Raw genomic sequence first — 18,197 nt, forward strand, 5'->3', positions numbered from 1 at the left:
TATTATTTATTTTATTTTTCCAATTTATAAATATATACTAATTGCATTTTCAAATCTATTGCACCGAACTGTGAGTATGTAAAAAATATATATGTATGTATACATAAAAGCGGGTATTCTAAGCTTTTTCTTGCAGATAACTACGCGCTTCTTCGACCTGAAACAAACATAATTACTTTTGGCAAAAAGTTCAATGTTATTTTTACCGTTTTAAACCATGCCGTCCCTGGTTTGAACATTATCCTATGTAAAAAGGACATTGTGGAGCGAGGTGCTATTCCATGCATGTGCAAGTGTTTTACAGTTATGAAAGGCGGCAAGTGAAAGCCAAACAAAGCATCTGTTGTACTGATATTCATTTTTCCAAATAATGACTTCAAGCCTTCCTCCATACGGTCCACTAAAAATAAGCATATAACAATAAATAAATATTTTATCTTATATGCAAGAGATTGTTCAGATATTGGACTTTGTGGGACAACTCTTTAATTTTTTATTAGAAAATTATGTTTTACATTGGAAAAAACTATTTCGAACTTTTCTGCTATCTATAGAATTCCGTTGCTCGCCAAGCCAAAAATTTATAGGTATGTGAAAACGACAAATTAATGATGGTAATGTGACTATGCTTATAGCTTAGGCCAGTGTTCCAAGTATTAATAGGGACTTTTTTATTATATTTTTCATACTTTAAGCGGGATACTTTGAAAAGCGATGGAATTACATAACAGTCGTCAAAACGAAAATATTGGATTGTAGTAAAAGTACATTTGAACTTTGAATAAAGTGAAGTAAAATGAGTTTTGACAGTTACCAATATCGAAATTAGGCAATAGAAAATGTGGCCAACATCAACCCGTTAATCGGTTCTCTGAAAATTCCAAGGAATCAGCTGGTTTGCTGACGTAATGAGGGATATGAAGCGGTTTGTTTAAAACAGAGGTTGACAAATGTGTTGGTAATATACAAAAAAAATCAATGCAGCCACTATTCATGTTACTCCGCTGCCGTCTAAACGTTATCCATAGTCTGATCGGATAATCTTAAGGATGCGTACGCGCACAGTTGTGCTGATAACTTCTTAAGCGCGGCACACACGAGGAACATTGTTTCAAATTTAAGTTACAAACATGGTACTTTTTGAGAAATTTGATTTATAATTATAACAAGCGCAAAAAAATGCTTAAAAATATTAATTGATGAATGTTTAAAGAAGGAATATATTGAACCAAAAAAGAAAGAGAATATGGTCTCAAGATTTTTACTTGAAAGGAGATGATAGTTTACTAAAGAAACTGAACAGCGGAACTAAAAAATCTTCTGGATCTATTTGTTTATAAAGTTTAAAAATTTTTCCAAAAGCCCCTCTGTTTTTTAATTTGTTTTTATATTGATAAATTTTGACCATCCAAAGCTTTGGAAGCTCTTTCCAGGTGCCAATCCTCTGTTTCTACTCTTATCCACAAAATAACTGATGTTACATCTGTTATTTCAAACATACCCACACACACAGTAACATTGTTCCAACATGCCTCAAAATCCAAAAATTTTAATAAGTTAAACTGTAACTCCAGCAATGTTTCGAAGAAGCCCATGCACGGGTAACATTGACCGTCTGTAACTTAAGTTTGAAGCAATGTTCCTCGTGCAGTCACGCTTTATACCGTAGCAACCAAAGTTAGAGCTTCCGCACACGGGTCGTATCGTCAGCGGCACTACATTATTTTTTAATATAGCGACGATGCTTGCTTGCCCGCACACAACGCAACTAGATATCGTACAAGTACGAGTTGTCAATATGTCAATATGAGAAATAAAAGAAAAAGGAGGTACTGGGTGCTATCCGTACTTTAGGAATAACTCAAACAGCAGATTACTCATTGCCACAAGGGAGTTACAAGAGAATGATTACAAATTTCAGACTTTTGCTTACACAAATGATTACAATGATTATAAATTTCAAAATGTCTAAAAATGCTTTTAAGGAGCTTGTAGAAATTTTGAAGCGGACTATTCGACAACAAAATTCTAACAGTGAAAATCAAAAACAAACTATGATACAAGCGTATAGGATATTTGATGACTCTGCTGTACGATAAGTGTTGTTGTTGTTGCAGCAGCATGAACATTCCCCATACATATACGGGGAATGCTGCTGAATTGACAGTTCTTGGCGGGATATATGTACATCCTGGGTAGTGGAAACGATACGATAATCGTCATGCTGCATGCTTCCTGTGATGAGTACGAATTGAACACAAGGGTGCGACAACGAAGCATATGTCTGGGATGGCCAAGTCTTGTAATCGATGATTCTTAGAGATTAGGTTACCCGCACGATGTACAGAATTCGAATGCTGCGCCCATCTCGTACCGCTATTTCGCTTACAATGAATTTGATAGAATCGCTGTACGTCACACTTGTGCAATTCATTCGTGTTTGGATTTTTCTTGTATTCTTGTTCGCATTTTCACGTTGTAGAGAACGTCAATGTGTACATTGAAATTCAATACCGCCAACAGGTCAATGTGTACATTAACGTTCTTTGCACATTGCTTCACAGTTTTATCTTACCCAGCCCCTCATCCTCTTTCGTCAAAGTTTTCAAGTTCTCGATATGACGTTTAGGAACTGCCAAGTAATGATATTTTGATGATGGTTTAATGTCCTTAAAGATAACAATTTCGTCGTTTTCGAATTCAATTACAGTGTTTGGTTGTTTCCCCGCAGAAATCTCACAAAAAATGCAATGCCCCATATCCGATGAACTACTTTTTATAAACTGTATAATTGGCAAAAAGGCGAGTCCACCGAGAAGTAATAGGAGAATATATTTCTTCGCGTTCAATTGCCTTTTAAGTGACATCGAAGAATTATCGTGTTATATTTATTTACTATCTCAATTGATAACAATTTTTGTTAAATAAACGTATGCGCAGGTTGATAAATTTTGCTGTGAAGACCTGAAGTACCAGATGTTGGAAAAGAGACAGTGGAGATTAAAAAATTAAGTACCTATGTAATTATGTATGTAAGCAGAATTTGCGGTTTTCCCATGGTGCAAATTGTGCTCAATAATATGCATAGATTAAGGAATACATTAAAATTTGCATTTTATTAAGAAGAAAACTTAAATTAATTATTTTATGTACAGTTAAAAATTTTAGTTAGAGAATATAACCAAAAAATGGCAACCTACCGTCAGATTCACAAACAGCTGCTGGCTGTCAAAACGAATGTGTCACAACAAAGCAAAGTCGGGTGTTGTCAACAAACGAAATCATATAAGGGAGTGTGGGGATGCAAATTTAATTGATAACGAAACGGAATTGCTTTAACAAATATTAAACTAAATAATCAAAAACATAGGAAATTGTCTAAAAGCCGTAGATTATGAATGAACTGAAAGCGCCGTCGTTACAGTCGCTCTTGGAGTCAGATCGCGGATCTAGTGATAGTCTACTTGCGGAATCGTTGCTTGATGTGGAAGATGTAAATTTTTGCAAATTTTTATACATATAGACTTAATAAACTCCATTACGCATTTCAGTTAGACGATGTGGAATATTCAATACCGCCAACAGGTACATTGCCGTCGTTAGAGGCAGTATTAAGCGAATTTGAAGCTGATTCTGACATCGGTTCGGAATTGGGGGTACCAGCACCGACTCCAACACCAACGCCCTCCATTGCCGAAGAAGGTGGAATTCGCAATGGTGGCGCGGGCGGTGGAGGTTCAATAATGCGATATGCCATATTACAGGGCGTTTCGGCGCAAACAGCATCTGCAGCGGTACGTTAAATTTTTTGGCAATTGGGCAATAAATAATATTTATATTTTAAATCTCGATTTATCTCTCAGGATCGAGTGAATGCTGGACTTGCAACAGCGTGTGCTGTGTCGTCGTTGATTGGCATTGGCACTTCACATGGCCACATTCTTAATTTTGATATTACACAAACGTTACGATGGGCTTATCAAGACAAACATGGACAAGGAGCGGTGTCTGCGCTGGCTTACAATCCGGATTGCACACGTCTTCTAGCTGGCTTTGCTCGTGGACTAGTCATTATGATTGATACACAATCCGGGGATGTGTTGCGCAATCTTTCTGATGTAATCACTCCAAACACGGGAGTTCTACATTTAAAATGGACTTCTAGGCCAGCCTTAGCTCTCTGCTCTGACTCTGGGGGCTCAGTGTGGTCTTTAAGCTTCACCCGTAAGTTGGGAATTCGCGGTTGTTCATCACGTTGTCTCTTCAGTGGCGCTCGTGGTGAGGTATGCACTATGGAGCCGTTACTGATGGACAACTCTCACGAACTAGACCAATATTGCATTATTGCCCTAGCTACATTATCAAAATATTTCATTGTTACTATACGACCGCGACTGAAGGTTATCAAGTATCATGCGCTGCAAGGACCAGCAAATTCCTTACCACTACTCGCTTGGCAAATGGTTTTGATTCAAGCAGCAGATACCACACGTTCTGTTGATCCAGTTATAGTGGTAGGCCGTGGCAATCAACTATTTTTTCATCAACTCTTTATGGCAAATGGACGTATAACGTTGCTGTACCTGCGCCATGTGCAAATTCAGACAAATTTATTATCTGTACATTGGCTAGGGCCGAAATGCGTCGCCTGCATGGATGTCTCAGAAATACTGCATCTAATAGATGTACGTTCCAGCAAAGAGCTTGAATGTATCGATATGGCCAATGCCGGACTAGTATATGGATCAGCTCAGTTCAAAGGACTTGCCACTGGCGGAAATGTCTCGCCTGCTTTGGCTTTGGCCGGAACGCATGCGTGTTACAATTCTTTAATGTCGCGAGGTACCCAGTTATATGTTTTAGGCGCACGATCTTTGCATATGATTGCTGTGCGTACATGGACTGAGCGTATCAGCTATTTGGTAAACCCCCCTTACCCGTTTGAAAACTTATACCAATCAAATGTTAATTATACATATTTTCTAGGTAAAAAATCAAAGATGGCAAGAAGCGTGTGATCTTGCTTTAGACGGTTATCGTGCTACTACTGAACGGCCAAAACGTAAGGCGCAAGCTAAAGAACGAATTATAATGCTATTTAAAGAATATTTAGCTGCTTCTGCTCGTGCACCTGATTATTGTCTGGGACCTATAGTAAAGTGTCTCATCGCAATTGGAGAGCTAGATCTGTTATGGACACAACTGTGGGACCGGCTACAAAATAAAAGCCTATACCTAAAGCATATCACAGAGCACATAGAAAATGATAATATACACCGTGTAAACCCAACGATATCTCAGGCGCTGGTTGATCATTGGCTGGAAATATCACCATCAAAATTAGAGGAAATAATACTTAAACTAGACTGGACTTGTCTTGACCTAAATCAGGTGCTAAAAGCAGCAAAACGATACAAGCTTTATCGCGCACAAATCTACCTCAATGCACATGCGCTTAATGATTACTCAAGTCCACTCACTGAGCTAATACCCTTAGTAGTTCAGGAATCCTCGGATCTTGGCAACGCACTACTTGTGTACATATCTAGTTGCTTGGCGGGACGTGGTTACCCAAGCGGCGAAATTCCGGCCGATCTAGTTCAAAATGTGAAACACGAAGTTCTTCGCTGCCTAACTTCACTACATTCGAATACTAGCGTGCCGAAAGAATTGCCTTATCCATATTTGCGTGCTCTACTCAAATTCGATACTCGAGAAACATTAAATGTAATTTCCTTAGCTTTTCAAGAGAAAGAATTTAGTGGAGAACTTGGATTTTCTCACCGCAAACGCATCATTAACATACTACTGGAAATAATGACACCAGAAAACACAACTGTAAGTTAATCGCTTTCTTTACCTCCATATCTTTCCTCTTAAGGATTTACTCAAAACGTTTGTTAGTTTATCTTAATTACTGTTATATTTAATTATTTTTAATATGTATCGCTATTTTATGCCAAACACACACTACATTGCATACATCCTTTTTTGATTGCTTATGTTAAACTTGTTCTTCACTTTGTGGCTAATGCCTTGATATTATCATACAAATTAAGTCTTCTGCCGCTCTTTTTTATAAGAAGCTTTTTCAAGCCAAACATATATTCAAATGTTCTTCATTACATGCCCAATGGCCGATATTTCGACCTAAAAGATCTTTTGTGTACTATCCCAGCGCATAAACCTTACGGTGTTTTCCAGCCTTTTGTATACAAGTGCAGGCTACATTCTTAGAATTTCCTCTCAAGGGCAGAGGTACTCCAGTTTGCCTATGTCAAGTTTAATTCCGAACCTTTTTTTCAAATTTAATGGTCTTTGTGATATCGTCGCAAATATTCCATATTCTCCGTAGATTATCATGGTGTCCATTTGTGGGGGAGGTTGCAGCAGGGTATTCTCTCAATTTCGCTCGACATCCTGGCTCGACATAAGGCTAACAGACCGTTTCAATTGCAACCCCTTTTATTGTAATTTGATGAAAGTTTTAGAGGGGTTTATATTAAGGCCGACCCCAATACACCACCTCTTGAGCAGGTTCAGAGCTCTTTGCACTATATCGCAAAGGGTATTTTCGAATTTACCTCCGACTGTAATTACAACATCATTCCTTGACAGTGGATGCCATTGTCATTCAGCAGATAAGGTAAATTTTCAGCGACTTAAGTTCTATCGGAGGTGTGTGGTAGGATTGCCCTCCTGTGGGTACCCATTTTTAGATTGTAATTGTAATCAGCTATCCGCTTTCGCGGTCTCAGCTATCCTTTTCCGTAGCAAGGACTATCCATTCGCAGATAGGTCTTTATTTTTTTCTTTCCCCTAGTACCCCTCGCTATCAAGGAATACAGCGCGTGCTTGTCTCCCTACAATCAACTGCCCTCTGGATCTCCATGAACAACTCAAACAGTGAAAATTGACAATTCGCGAAGACTGTTAAGATCGCAAGAGTCTGATGATATACAGCTGTTGCCAAGATTTCCCTTTGTATCTTAATACATTTGATTCTATCTAGTAATATAGGCTATATGTAAACATATCTGAAATTAATTACAGTAGGTTCTGTTTTTATGCGGTAGATACGTTCCGCAAGAAACAGCATAAAAAAAGCGACTAGTTCTATAGTAAAACTATAGATACGTTTCAAATGCTAAAACCGCATAAATCTGAAATAATCGCATAAAAAAGGGCACTACTCCCATATTATTACTATAGATACGTTCCATAGACCGCATGAATCTGAAATAATTAAATAAAATCGCATAAACAAAATATTGTATCTTTGAAAATTATATCTTTATATATCTTCCATACTTGTAGGGTTAGCATTTCTGATGTAATCTGTGATGAGTTTTTGCTTAGCTGGTTTAGAATCTTGTTTATATGTACAATTCCCGATAGGTCGACATGCATTTTGTAATTTAAAAAAAAACCGCACTATTTCAAAACCGCATAAAAAAAAGCCGCATAAAAACAGAACCTACTGTATACATATTTAATTAGTATTAACCTATTATTTAACTTCGTTTCAATCATCAGTGGGCTGAAATTGGCTGCCTTTTGAATTTTATTGCCCAACAAATATCGCAACAATGTCTAACACCCGATACCCAGCTATTGGAGAAAGTACTCAACCATTTATCGAAAGAAGAAATAGCGAATGAAACTGCGCGTCAACATTCGGAGCGTGAGAGTGCATGGCATGAATTGCTTGTTAACAATTGTCTGAAAGAAGTGAGCAATGATAAGGAGCAGCTGCACCTAGCCAAACGCGCGCATTGTTACTACGTAGAAGAATACTTGCTGGAGAAGTTACAGCGCTATGATGGTATTGTCGAATGTTATCTTAACAACAGCCTGCGTCACGATATCATGTTTAGCTACATGGAACGCCATGTTCGCGATCCTCAGCGTAAAATTTACGAACAAATTGAAAACAACTTACTGCGAATGCTGGAGATAAACGCCAAGGAAACAACGCGCATCGTAGACTTCTATTATAGTGGACAAATACAGAAATTAGTGGAAGTTGCTGAGAATGATGCACACTCATTATTAACTTTTCTTGAGCATTTACATCGGAGACGAGTCGATTTAACGGCAGAGCAGAGTGAGCAATTATTGGCACTTTTATGTAAGCATAAACCAAAAGAGGTTGAAGATTTTGTACGGAACACTGATGAATACCGCGTGGAAGAGGCTCTAAAACTGGTGCTAGATTGTAAACTCAGCAGAGCAGCTATTTACCTGCATGAAAAGCAAGGCAATTACAAGGCTGCATTCATTTTATCCATGGAAGTACTAGCTACGATGCACGGTGAAGAGGCAGCTGCTTTAGCACAAGAAATTAGCAACTTGTGTGTGCGAGCCACTGATGTTCTAACAAACGTGGAATGTGAAAAATTTTGGTTTAAGCTGTTGCAGCAAATACTGCCGCGTGACGATCTCAAATCTAGTACGAAGTATATGTTGCACGTAGCGTCACAGCATGTTGATTTACCAAAACTTGTGCAACTTGTAATGAACACCCATAATGTTTCGGGAAATTTCGGTGATATTAAAGATTTACTAATGAGTATGCTCTCGCAGTCTCGTTTAGAGACGGATGCCATGGAGAAAACTCTTAAAAACAAGGGCCAAGATCTAGCTAGTACATTTGCCCATAAACGGCGTGAAGTTACTCGTGGTCTTTTGGTATCAGTAATGCGTTGTGTAATGTGCCAACAGCGTTTGTACAACCAGAGTGATATACTTGTCCTAGGTGGTTGCGGTCATGCTTTTCATGACAAATGTGCAGCGACGTATAGTGAGACATTGCAAGTGAATCTCAATGACAAGAGTTTACAATCAACACACGCTGAAAACGATGGATGCATGATCAATTATTCATGTCCGAATTGTCTCTCGGCGATAGAAAACAACTTCTACAGCAATGCAATTAAGCTATCAGAACCTAGCCATAAAGTATATGAACTCAGTAAAGGAGCTCATAATTTGCATCAGCAACAAGAACAAATACTTCAAATGGGCATTTTAAGATTGAAAGCACCACCGCGAAAGTTTACAAGCAATTAATGGTAAGCAATATATGGACACCACAATAGTATAAAGAGCTTTTAGTTTAATATTTCATAAATAACTTGTTTGCTGCAAATATAGGATTTAAAGCATCTGTGCCACTTAAGTTATGCATGTAAACGAATCATATGAAACAGTCACCACGTCACTTGCGTTATCTTTTTGCATGTCATAGAGTTATAATCAATATGTTGCGAGCAAGCTTTCTCAACATATAAATGGTTGCAAGTAGGTATGATTATTTTTTAAATGGACTGTTACCTTCTGTTAATATTACTACAAGAACACTACTAGTGATATAATGGGTCACAAAACCGATATGTGTGACGGAAATCTGTTAGGTCTCCATACAAAGTTCTAAAGGCCGATAAGGCTAACGGATTCCCTCTTGTACGTTTGATTTTACATTCCTTTCTAACGCAGGTATATTTATACCTATATACAACGACTCGCAAAGTATTCGAAAATAAAATTTTCCTAGTAGAAAGCCCAAAAAAGATTATTTTATGTCGAGCTCATATTCATTTTTTAAAGCATATAAACACTCAGCTTTCTCTTGAAAGAAATAATTCAACATCTCAGCAAAAAAAATCATGAGTGTAAACCGCTATAAATATGAACTGACTTAAATTCACATCACATAAGTATTCAGAATTTTCAATCGTGATCTGTTTTGTAAAGACACCGTTATCATCACAAGAGCGCATTGCTGTTGGTAGAATTTAAGATTCATTCTTTTAGTAAAATTCGATGGTTTCGGTAGTGGATTTGTAATAAAATATGAGAAGTTGTTATGATGTATACTATATATGTATATATATGAGTAGAAAATGAAAATAAACTATATTGGAGGAAAGAAATGATAATCTACGAAATGAAGGAAAAATATTAAAAAAGAAGCATTTTAACTATCCAGATCAATTGCAGAATAAGTCGTTAAACTTAGGACAGGGATCAGAAAGCGCTAAAAAATTTAAGTCCCGTGCTAAAGCCAAGTTATTATTCAACAACTCAAGTGGGAGCTATGCACTTTTGCCCTATTAATAGGAATTTCGCTGAGATTAGCAGATTAAATCTCAGAGATGAATCTGTGCGAAGAACGATTACAGCTGCTGGGTATAATTGGCGAACTCCACGAATTAAGCCGCTTATAAGGAAAAAAAAAAACGAAAAAGCGGTCGGAATTCGCAAAAAAGTGCATTGATTCTAACAACGAGTTTTGGTTAAAATTAATAATTAGTGATGAGACTAAATTTAAAATTTTTGGGACCGATGGTAATAAAGTGTGGCGAAAAGTGAATTGTAAGTAAATGCTAAAATGGGCCATATAAAGCCATGAACATAGGGCGATTCAAATATTAAAGGAGAATTTGAGTGCTAGCGCCAATAAACTTGGGCCTTCGGATCGTTATAGCAAGACCCGAAAATATACAGCTCGCTACAACACAAAGCTTTGGATATTATATTATATAACGCTCCCAATGTTTTGGAAACACCACCTAAGTCGCCGGATCTAAATCTGAGCACTTTTGGGCAGATTTGCAGCTTGCTATTCGGAAACACGAAAACACGGGCAGAGATATCAATGCAGAATAGATTAAGAGAAGTTATTAAAATGAGAAAAAATGCTATCAGATATGAGTCAAAAATACCACCATATGTACATATATGTCTGGAATTGTTTTCCGAATATTTTTGACTCGAATTCACTTACTTTTAATTTAATGCACTATTTGCTTACGCTTCAGCTTGAAAAAAAAATATTTTTACATTTAAATTAATGCTTAAAGCACAATGAAATAACTGAATTAGTTTTTTGAAAGGAGCTTCTGTACTTTATAAACTAAAAAAAATATTTCCGAATACTTTTGTGTATATATATTTGTGCTCTCTACTTTCGTTAGAACTAACGTACAAATTATTCAAATATCTAACTAGTTAGACCCATGGTGAAAAGAAGTCAAAAGTATAGCTAACATGAATCCGTTAACCGGCTCTCATCAAATCAGAAGGGATTTGTTGACGTAACTGGGGTTTGACAGCGGTTTGTTTACGACAAAGGTCGGCAAAAACTGAGATTGTGTTGTTAGGAAACGAAAAAATCATCCTAGTTGACAATAACTGATTGGGCGTAAGGATACTTGTGAAATGAGCGGGCACTATTCTGCTGCCGAATACCCGATGAAGTGGCGACCGAGCTTACTCCCAGAATTTTGCTTCGGATGATCATAACCTGATTAGACGACCGCTGCAGAATGCAAAGGTGGTGATATCCCAGTACCGTTACTTTTTCTCTGAATCAGTTGTCATACAGAGAAAAAATGTTTGCAAAGCTACTTATTTGTATATGAATCAATCAGTAAATATTTTGATTTTACTACTAATTTTCTAATTTCACTTTTATTTGTTGTATTTTTAGTTATCTACAGTTTACACAGTAAATTTGATTTTTTTCCTTCTTATTAAAATGTTAAAATTTACGTTTTCTTAAACAGTTTTTTTGTTCAATTCACACAACTCTCTACAGCTTAAAATTAAATTTTGCGGTGACACGTCGGAGGTTGCCAAAATCCAATTACTATTATTTATTAATAAATCTATATTGGTGAATAATTGCATCATGGGTGGTAACGTGTCAATTGAATGTCCCGCATTACTTCTAGCTCTTGCTGCCCTCTAATTCGTCTTACTGTCTGTTATAGGCCTATGATAAGCCCGCCAGGATGAATCCGTTGTGGCACCGCATTTAACTTTGGATTTACACAAGGTAATTGAAAATACGAATTAGCGCCGTTAGTGTCGTTTTTACAAAATGCTTGCTCTGGCTTAGATCCTTTGGAGAATTACAACGTTAACATTAACGTTATCTGCTTCATTTTTCTTTTGATTGTTTAAAGAGCTGATGTTACAGCGAATTCGGAAAGCGCAATGATTCTTGCGTGCGAAATGAGTGGACATACTTGGTTGAAGCTGTATAACTGGATACACATTGAAGGCCGCACGCATCAGATTTTCATATTCGCTCACTTTTTGTTCAGTTGTTTAAGTCTACAGTATTCTTTGATATCTTCTTCTTATATTTTTGCCATGTAATAATTAAGACACATAAATATACATATACATATTTCCGATTAATCTTTAGTGTACAGTAACAGCTATTGTAATTTATAAAAATTCATGCGGTATGAAAAACCGAACTTATTCGAAAAAATTCAATTAGTGTAATGCATTAGAAAAAAAAAAATATACATAATACAATTACCTAACTATAAATTTACGAATTAAAAACGAACCGAATGTAGTTAAATACAATTATTTACATTAAATTAGATACTGTGTTTCAGAATGTGGAAATTTTGGTTATTATGCTGATAGTTCTTTCGGATATAGATTGCTGTAGTATTGTACAAATTCTCCGCATTGCTCCGCTAATTGTAAAATGATAAAATTAAATACAGCAATATATATTTTTTTTACAAAACTTACTCTTTAAAAAGTCCATAGTACCACGTTGACGTAGATTTCGCATTTGGAAGAATTTAAAAACACTATGGAAAATTAGGTCATCCTTAGTCTTTTGAGCAGTCTCGAGGAATTTACGAGCCGAGATTGTCTCATTGTTTTTCGAATCCCGCGCTAAACGTAAAGCATCGATTACTTTTCCTTGCCCTAACAATACCTCGATTATAATCTAACGGAGGTAGATGAGTTTATAGTATTATGATTATCATAATACGCACAGTATACACATATATATGTATTTCCATACTTACATCGTGCGCACCGATTTTACTCAACATATCGAGGGCTATTTGTGAAATAGCTGCATCAGCATTGGAATGCGAAAGCAGAAAGCAAGCAATTGATTTTGATTCCAACAATAAAGAGTAGCTAACCAGATGTCTTAGGGTATCAAAGCTACGATTTCGTATAAGCTCGTTTATAATCATTTTGCTTAGGTCTTCTTGTGCGGCAATGTTATGTTTGTTTAGTGAGTTTAAATAAAGAATCAATATTGTTTCAGTATTTTCACGTTCACAAATAGGTTGGAAGACGTGTGTGAACATGTCTTGTTGTTCAATGAGAACTTTTGGTGCAGGTGGCAGTTTGGGAATTGTCTTAACATTTGACGGTTGAGCAGTTTGTGTTTGGAGCTCTAGCTGTACCCATGATCTAAAATATAAACTTAAGCGCATGAGGCAATAATCATAAATACTATTTAAAACACTTACGCATAAACCTTATTGATTTTATTGAACATCGTTTCTAACACAGGCAGTAGTGTGCCTTTGTACTGGTCATCAACCATCTGACGAACCATTTTTAAAAGCACTTGTTTGCCATTAGCCCGCTGCAGCAAAAATTCTGTGAGTCGGATGCAGTCTGGTATGAGTGTGCAAAGTGGTTCCACATTAAGGTTTAAATACCACATGCAACCCAGCATGGCATCAATTACAATGTTCGGTTGGAATAGCACCCAATTTACCGAATCTAAATTGGCACTGAATTAATTAACAAATACGTTTTAATTATAAGCATCTTACACAATTCACATTGCATAGTTTGTCCATCTGGCGATAGACTTGGCAGTTTCAGCGCAAAAGGGCGAATTGAACGCCCTGGAGTAATGGGTGTGTGATATGTAACACCGTTCACTAATTCACCGGGCAAAGAAATATCAAATAGAAGCGATGTGGCAGAAGCCTGATGATGAACTACTATCAAGTTATCTACAGTATTAATTGCAAAACGACCCACATGACCGAGCCTGAGTACATGACATTTTCGTGGCGCTAAACCTGGTCCATTAAGAAGGTAAACTTCGACCTCCATCATACCAGCAGAGCTTACTTGTAGAAGAAAAACTGCCATTGTACCATATACCTGCCCAAGAGTAACTTTACTTTCCTGAACATCACGATTCGTATCATCCACTGCGGGTAAATATTTTTTTTTAGTGTAGATTCCAATACAAAATATACTTACTTTCCAACTTAGGCAGCTTAGTAATAGATTTCTGTTTTATTAAAACCGGCACCAATGTATTGTTTTCCGTTGAGCATATGAGAGCTATGTTAGATTCAGCACACCATGCAAACCATTTGATACCTATATTCAAGGACTTCACGGTACGAACTTGTCTCTTTTCAGCTGACACAGTGAATATTTCGATGCTACTATTTGAAATTATGGCGACTTCGCGTGTGTGAACCCATACAAAACCATAAACAACAGCTTTAATTTGATGTACAATAATTTCCTGAAGCAATGGTTGTTCTCCCTGAAAGAAAATGAATTCAACGGCATTTTCTTTACGTTGTACTGCGAGTATTTTGTTGTCAGGTGAAAACTTAATGGAGCGAATAGTGCCTCGGTCATTCATACAAAACGAAATCACGGTGTCCTCAGTGGGTCCCTTAACAATTACTCCAGTTGCTCCACCACTACGGACGGCAAAAATCTACAAAAAATGTGAATTAATGTTATTGATGCAAAGACGTCCCTCATGTTTACTACTTGTCTATTGGAGTCATCAAAAAACACATTGGTCAATTGGCTAACAGCATCGAACCGTATCGGACACTTAGACAACTCGATATAATGAAGAGACTCCATTGTATCTAGCAATTAAATGAATTCTTTGTTTACTAATATAAAGTTTAGGTGTCCACTCGGCCGAAATAAAATAATTTTTTGAGGCCAGCGTTGCCAGATGCACGACACCGTCGTTATTTTGACGACGTTTTTGTACCAAAAGCAATGAAGAAGATTATTGATAATGAAATCAGATCAAACACATAAACTATCTAAACTAACAATATAATCTAAACAAAAGAAATTATACACAGACAGATACTCCTTCTTGTCATGGTATCATCCGCATAAAAACGTAAAAGATTGTATTTGGAGGTTTCATATTAATTTGTGCTTTCATAATTTAACAGGTGGCATTTCGTTTTCATTAGTTTGTTTGGTTTAAGTACAATATTACCAAGCGATTCAATAAATTTTCACAAACATGTAATTTCTTCTGTTTTTGTTTATTTTATATGTTTTGGTAAGCGACCTGACTCAGGACTTGTCAAAATCTCGAAAAATAAAGTAACTGCTTTGAGAAGACGCCACCTATAGTACTCAATTCGCCTTGACTTTCGTCTGCATATTTGATACAGTTACCCAACACTATATTTAACAGCCGTCAGTGGTTAAATAAAAATGTCAATTAACGGATAAATGTCAATAATTTTTACTTCAACGTCAGGGCGATTCATGTAAATCCACAAAAATTTGTAAAGCGGCATAAATATAGTAAAGTAAATCACTTTCAAGCACGTCTATAATTTAGGGTGGAACCTCTGTCTAAAAATGGTGATTAGGTACGTGTCTTAAATTTAGCACTTTCGATGTTTCTATTTACGTAATGTCTTTTTATTCCACATATACGCGATAATAATTTAACCAATTTGTGCAGTTTCCTGGTGCGTGCTGGCATTATTGTTGGTGCTGTATATTACTCGAAGAAACAGGGAGTATGGGGTAATACAGAAGAATCAGAGAAACTATACAATAAATTGAAAGATGGATTACGGCCACATGCCAAAGAACTAGAAAGGAAACTACCATTTGAGATTCCCGCCCTGCCTGAATCTGGAGAGGCTCGCTTTTTAGCTAAACACTACTATAACGAGAGTGTTAAAAACACGTTCCATTTTATTGAAATGATACCCTGTTACACCGGCCAATTAATGCACAAAGCTAAAACAGAATTTGAAAAATTTTCACAGGCTCCAGCCCCTAGCTCTGATAAATAAGGCGTTGCAAACAAAAAAACTAAAGTGGTTATTTTCTATCATAAATTTTATGCTAAAAAATTAAAATTCTGTTGAGCTGAAAATATTTTGTTCATATGACTAACGAACACATAATACGTTAAAATAAAAACAATTCACATTTCGACAATGCGAATAAAATTTCAAAGTTAATCTTCCGTTTTTTGTGAATGATTTAATTAGTCATCTTTAAATTTGTTAGGCGGCCATCTTCTGATTTCACTGGAGACCCCGTGACATAGGGTACATATATGTAAATTGATTGCAAAATGTTCAGAAAGTGTTTTGCTCCTCCGCTTATTAAATTATAATTTAATCGATTACCTCGTTGCCATATTCACTCGCACCAGAATAATAGAGTCTCCACTCTGCTGTGTGTCATCAAAGTCTGATAGTCTCTAAAAAGTAGAAACTTTTGCTTTTTCGGATTCGGCCGTCTAGAACGCATAGCATGGAGCTCTAGATTTAGCGCTCAATATGTCTCTCGTTGTCGGTTAATTAATTTACCAACGTTAGATATGTATGTAATATTTTCCCTGGCAATCTATTTTTTACTGGATACTATTTCGGAGAAAGATAATTCGTGATGTTCCGAGTTGGATTAAGAAAATCGGTATAATACGTTTCCACTACAGTCCGTTCTACGTAACCGGAACTACCCTGATTTATATCCGGCAAAATACTGTAAATATAGTAATTTATAATTTAATAAATAAATAATATAAAAAAAAAAATTATTTCACGTTTTAATAAGGTTGTATCAACGTCCGGTCCGACCGAATAGATAACTAGTTAGCTCCAATAAAAAAAATATAAAATTTTTTGTTAGCATAAAGTTTAGTACAACTCTATTCAAAATGTTCTAATTATTCTGAAATGAAAGTAAAATAGATCCGACTTACGTGGAAGTGTGAAAAGCTAATATTTTGGAGAACTGCACTTTCCATTTTATTATTCCCTTGCATTAGCCTATTTACAATCACATTTTTGGATAACTTTGTTAACAGTAATAGTAGCCCCTCCAGTGTCGGCCATATCACCGGTCGTCTTCGTCTAGCTCATCTAAAGGTAGGCCCAGGAAACATGCTGTTTCGACGGGTTGGGGCCAGAGGGAGAGGGATATTAAATGAGTCGGTTTTAGGGGGCATGTGAAAAGGTGGTTAGCGTTGTTGTTGTTGTTGTTGTATCAGCATAAAAATTCCCCATAAATACAAGTATATATGGGGAACGCTGCTGGAGTGACAGTCTTTGGCCGAATATAAATCCGGGTCATTCCGGTAACGTAAAACCGACTGTCGTGGGAACGAGGTGGTTAGCGTCGTGCGGGGTGCCTTCACATGCCGGACATATGTTTGGTATGTCGGAGTTGATTCTGGATAAGTAGGAGTTTAACCTGCTATAATATCCAGAACATAATTGTGCCAGTCTTGCACGTGCCTCACAAGGAAGCTGGAGCTCTTCACCTGCTATAGGTGGTGGTTGGACTCCGATTGCGGCATTCACAGGACGGGAGCTTAAGAAGGTGGTGACGGTCTCCTGGTGAATGTCGTTTATTGACTGTCTAAACACTGTCAGGTGCAGTAGATTTCGGTCAGTTTTGTCCTGGATTTCGTCAGCGTAGTTTTAGAGATGTCTCCTGGCGTGCCTGGGAGGCGGCTCAGGCTCAAGCAGGTATCTGCAGGGGTGAAACCTGCGGTAACATCCCAGCAGGAACTGCTTGCTGAGCAGTTTGTTATGTTCCATTACTAAAAGCATTTGTGCCGCATTGTGAAGGTGTTGAACCGGGGACATCAGGAGGCAACCGGTCGCTATCCGAATGGCAGTATTTTGGCATGTCTGTAGCTTTATCCACTGCGTGTTACTAGTTCCAGGCGACCAGACAGGCGCTGCATAGTTCAGAACCGGCCGACCAATTGCCTTCAATGTCGATAGCAACAGTTCTTTGTCTTTGCCCCCAAGCGATTTGAGGACCTTGTTGCGGTTTTGGACTTTAGTGGCAATTGCGGTTGTATGCGCTGAGAAGGTGAGCAAACTGTCGAAAGTTACACTCAAAATTTTGAGGTTGTTTACCGTCGCAATTGGTGTGTCGTGGTGTTTAGGATAACTCATAGACATTGCATAAAACACTCCGCAAAATTCAGGGGTATGGTCTTGTGCTGACTCAACAAATTTACTTCTTGTATTTGTTTTATATAAAAATATAGTTTTGATAGCCAATTTTCAATTTTAAAAATAAAAATTCTATTTGACATCAATATAGACTCGCTCAAATTAAAACTCTCATATTTTAGT

At 37.1% G+C, this 18,197-nt stretch overlaps 4 protein-coding genes across 12 annotated transcripts; 2 read left to right on the plus strand and 2 right to left on the minus strand.

Moving 5' to 3' along the window:
• Nucleotides 1-14: 14 nt before the first annotated feature.
• Nucleotides 15-2,984, minus strand: LOC128859661 (adenosine 5'-monophosphoramidase HINT3). Its single transcript, XM_054096651.1, has 3 exons — nucleotides 2,576-2,984; nucleotides 207-400; nucleotides 15-157 (listed from the first exon to the last, which is right to left on the minus strand). The coding sequence occupies exons 1-3, from the start codon at nucleotides 2,865-2,867 to the stop codon at nucleotides 119-121; spliced, it is 525 nt and encodes a 174-aa protein (XP_053952626.1). The 5' UTR covers nucleotides 2,868-2,984; the 3' UTR covers nucleotides 15-118.
• A 279-nt stretch (nucleotides 2,985-3,263) lies between these two features.
• Nucleotides 3,264-14,350, plus strand: LOC128859663 (vacuolar protein sorting-associated protein 8 homolog). Of its 9 annotated transcripts, none has more exons than XR_008454179.1 (7): nucleotides 3,264-3,493; nucleotides 3,552-3,794; nucleotides 3,864-4,922; nucleotides 4,987-5,838; nucleotides 7,537-9,074; nucleotides 11,778-11,842; nucleotides 11,973-12,061. XR_008454179.1 is itself a non-coding variant. In XM_054096659.1 (6 exons), exons 1-5 carry the CDS (start codon nucleotides 3,395-3,397, stop codon nucleotides 9,070-9,072), a joined length of 3,789 nt encoding a protein of 1,262 aa, XP_053952634.1. In that variant the 5' UTR covers nucleotides 3,264-3,394; the 3' UTR covers nucleotides 9,073-9,074; nucleotides 14,227-14,350. The 9 variants fall into 9 exon arrangements, 6 of the variants coding, with proteins under 6 accessions (XP_053952634.1, XP_053952630.1, XP_053952633.1 ...); XR_008454178.1 differs by having other exon boundaries at nucleotides 11,906-12,035; XR_008454180.1 differs by having other exon boundaries at nucleotides 11,985-12,035.
• Nucleotides 12,132-14,786, minus strand: LOC128859664 (regulator of MON1-CCZ1 complex). The gene is made up of 7 exons (XM_054096660.1): nucleotides 14,593-14,786; nucleotides 14,062-14,536; nucleotides 13,620-14,009; nucleotides 13,308-13,566; nucleotides 12,849-13,248; nucleotides 12,562-12,766; nucleotides 12,132-12,503 (listed from the first exon to the last, which is right to left on the minus strand). The coding sequence occupies exons 1-7, from the start codon at nucleotides 14,689-14,691 to the stop codon at nucleotides 12,439-12,441; spliced, it is 1,893 nt and encodes a 630-aa protein (XP_053952635.1). The 5' UTR covers nucleotides 14,692-14,786; the 3' UTR covers nucleotides 12,132-12,438.
• Nucleotides 14,787-15,276: 490 nt separating this feature from the next.
• On the plus strand, nucleotides 15,277-16,058 carry LOC128859665 (MICOS complex subunit MIC13 homolog QIL1). The gene is made up of 2 exons (XM_054096661.1): nucleotides 15,277-15,452; nucleotides 15,548-16,058. The coding sequence occupies exons 1-2, from the start codon at nucleotides 15,442-15,444 to the stop codon at nucleotides 15,885-15,887; spliced, it is 351 nt and encodes a 116-aa protein (XP_053952636.1). The 5' UTR covers nucleotides 15,277-15,441; the 3' UTR covers nucleotides 15,888-16,058.
• The last annotated feature ends 2,139 nt before the right edge of the window (nucleotides 16,059-18,197 follow it).

The sequence above is a fragment of the Anastrepha ludens genome, chromosome 4, assembly GCF_028408465.1.
Source record: "Anastrepha ludens isolate Willacy chromosome 4, idAnaLude1.1, whole genome shotgun sequence".
In the NCBI taxonomy this organism is placed as follows: Eukaryota; Metazoa; Arthropoda; class Insecta; order Diptera; family Tephritidae; genus Anastrepha; species Anastrepha ludens.

What these genes read in the sequence shown, in the direction of transcription:
- LOC128859661 (XM_054096651.1), bottom strand. Translation starts at nt 2,867, where the DNA reads ATGTCACTTAAAAGGCAATTGAACGCGAAGAAATATATTCTCCTATTA. An exon ending in GAAAGAGGATGAGGGGCTGG is followed by an intron (nt 401 to 2,575) that starts GTAAGATAAAAC and finishes GCTTATTTTTAG; the next exon opens with TGGACCGTATGGAGGAAGGC. An exon ending in GGACGGCATGGTTTAAAACG is followed by an intron (nt 158 to 206) that starts GTAAAAATAACA and finishes TGTTTGTTTCAG; the next exon opens with GTCGAAGAAGCGCGTAGTTA.
- LOC128859663 (XM_054096659.1), top strand. Translation starts at nt 3,395, where the DNA reads ATGAATGAACTGAAAGCGCCGTCGTTACAGTCGCTCTTGGAGTCAGAT. An exon ending in CGCAAACAGCATCTGCAGCG is followed by an intron (nt 3,795 to 3,863) that starts GTACGTTAAATT and finishes TTTATCTCTCAG; the next exon opens with GATCGAGTGAATGCTGGACT. An exon ending in TGACACCAGAAAACACAACT is followed by an intron (nt 5,839 to 7,536) that starts GTAAGTTAATCG and finishes TTCAATCATCAG; the next exon opens with TGGGCTGAAATTGGCTGCCT.
- LOC128859664 (XM_054096660.1), bottom strand. Translation starts at nt 14,691, where the DNA reads ATGGAGTCTCTTCATTATATCGAGTTGTCTAAGTGTCCGATACGGTTC. An exon ending in TTGATGACTCCAATAGACAA is followed by an intron (nt 14,537 to 14,592) that starts GTAGTAAACATG and finishes CATTTTTTGTAG; the next exon opens with ATTTTTGCCGTCCGTAGTGG. An exon ending in GTAAAATCGGTGCGCACGAT is followed by an intron (nt 12,767 to 12,848) that starts GTAAGTATGGAA and finishes TACCTCCGTTAG; the next exon opens with ATTATAATCGAGGTATTGTT.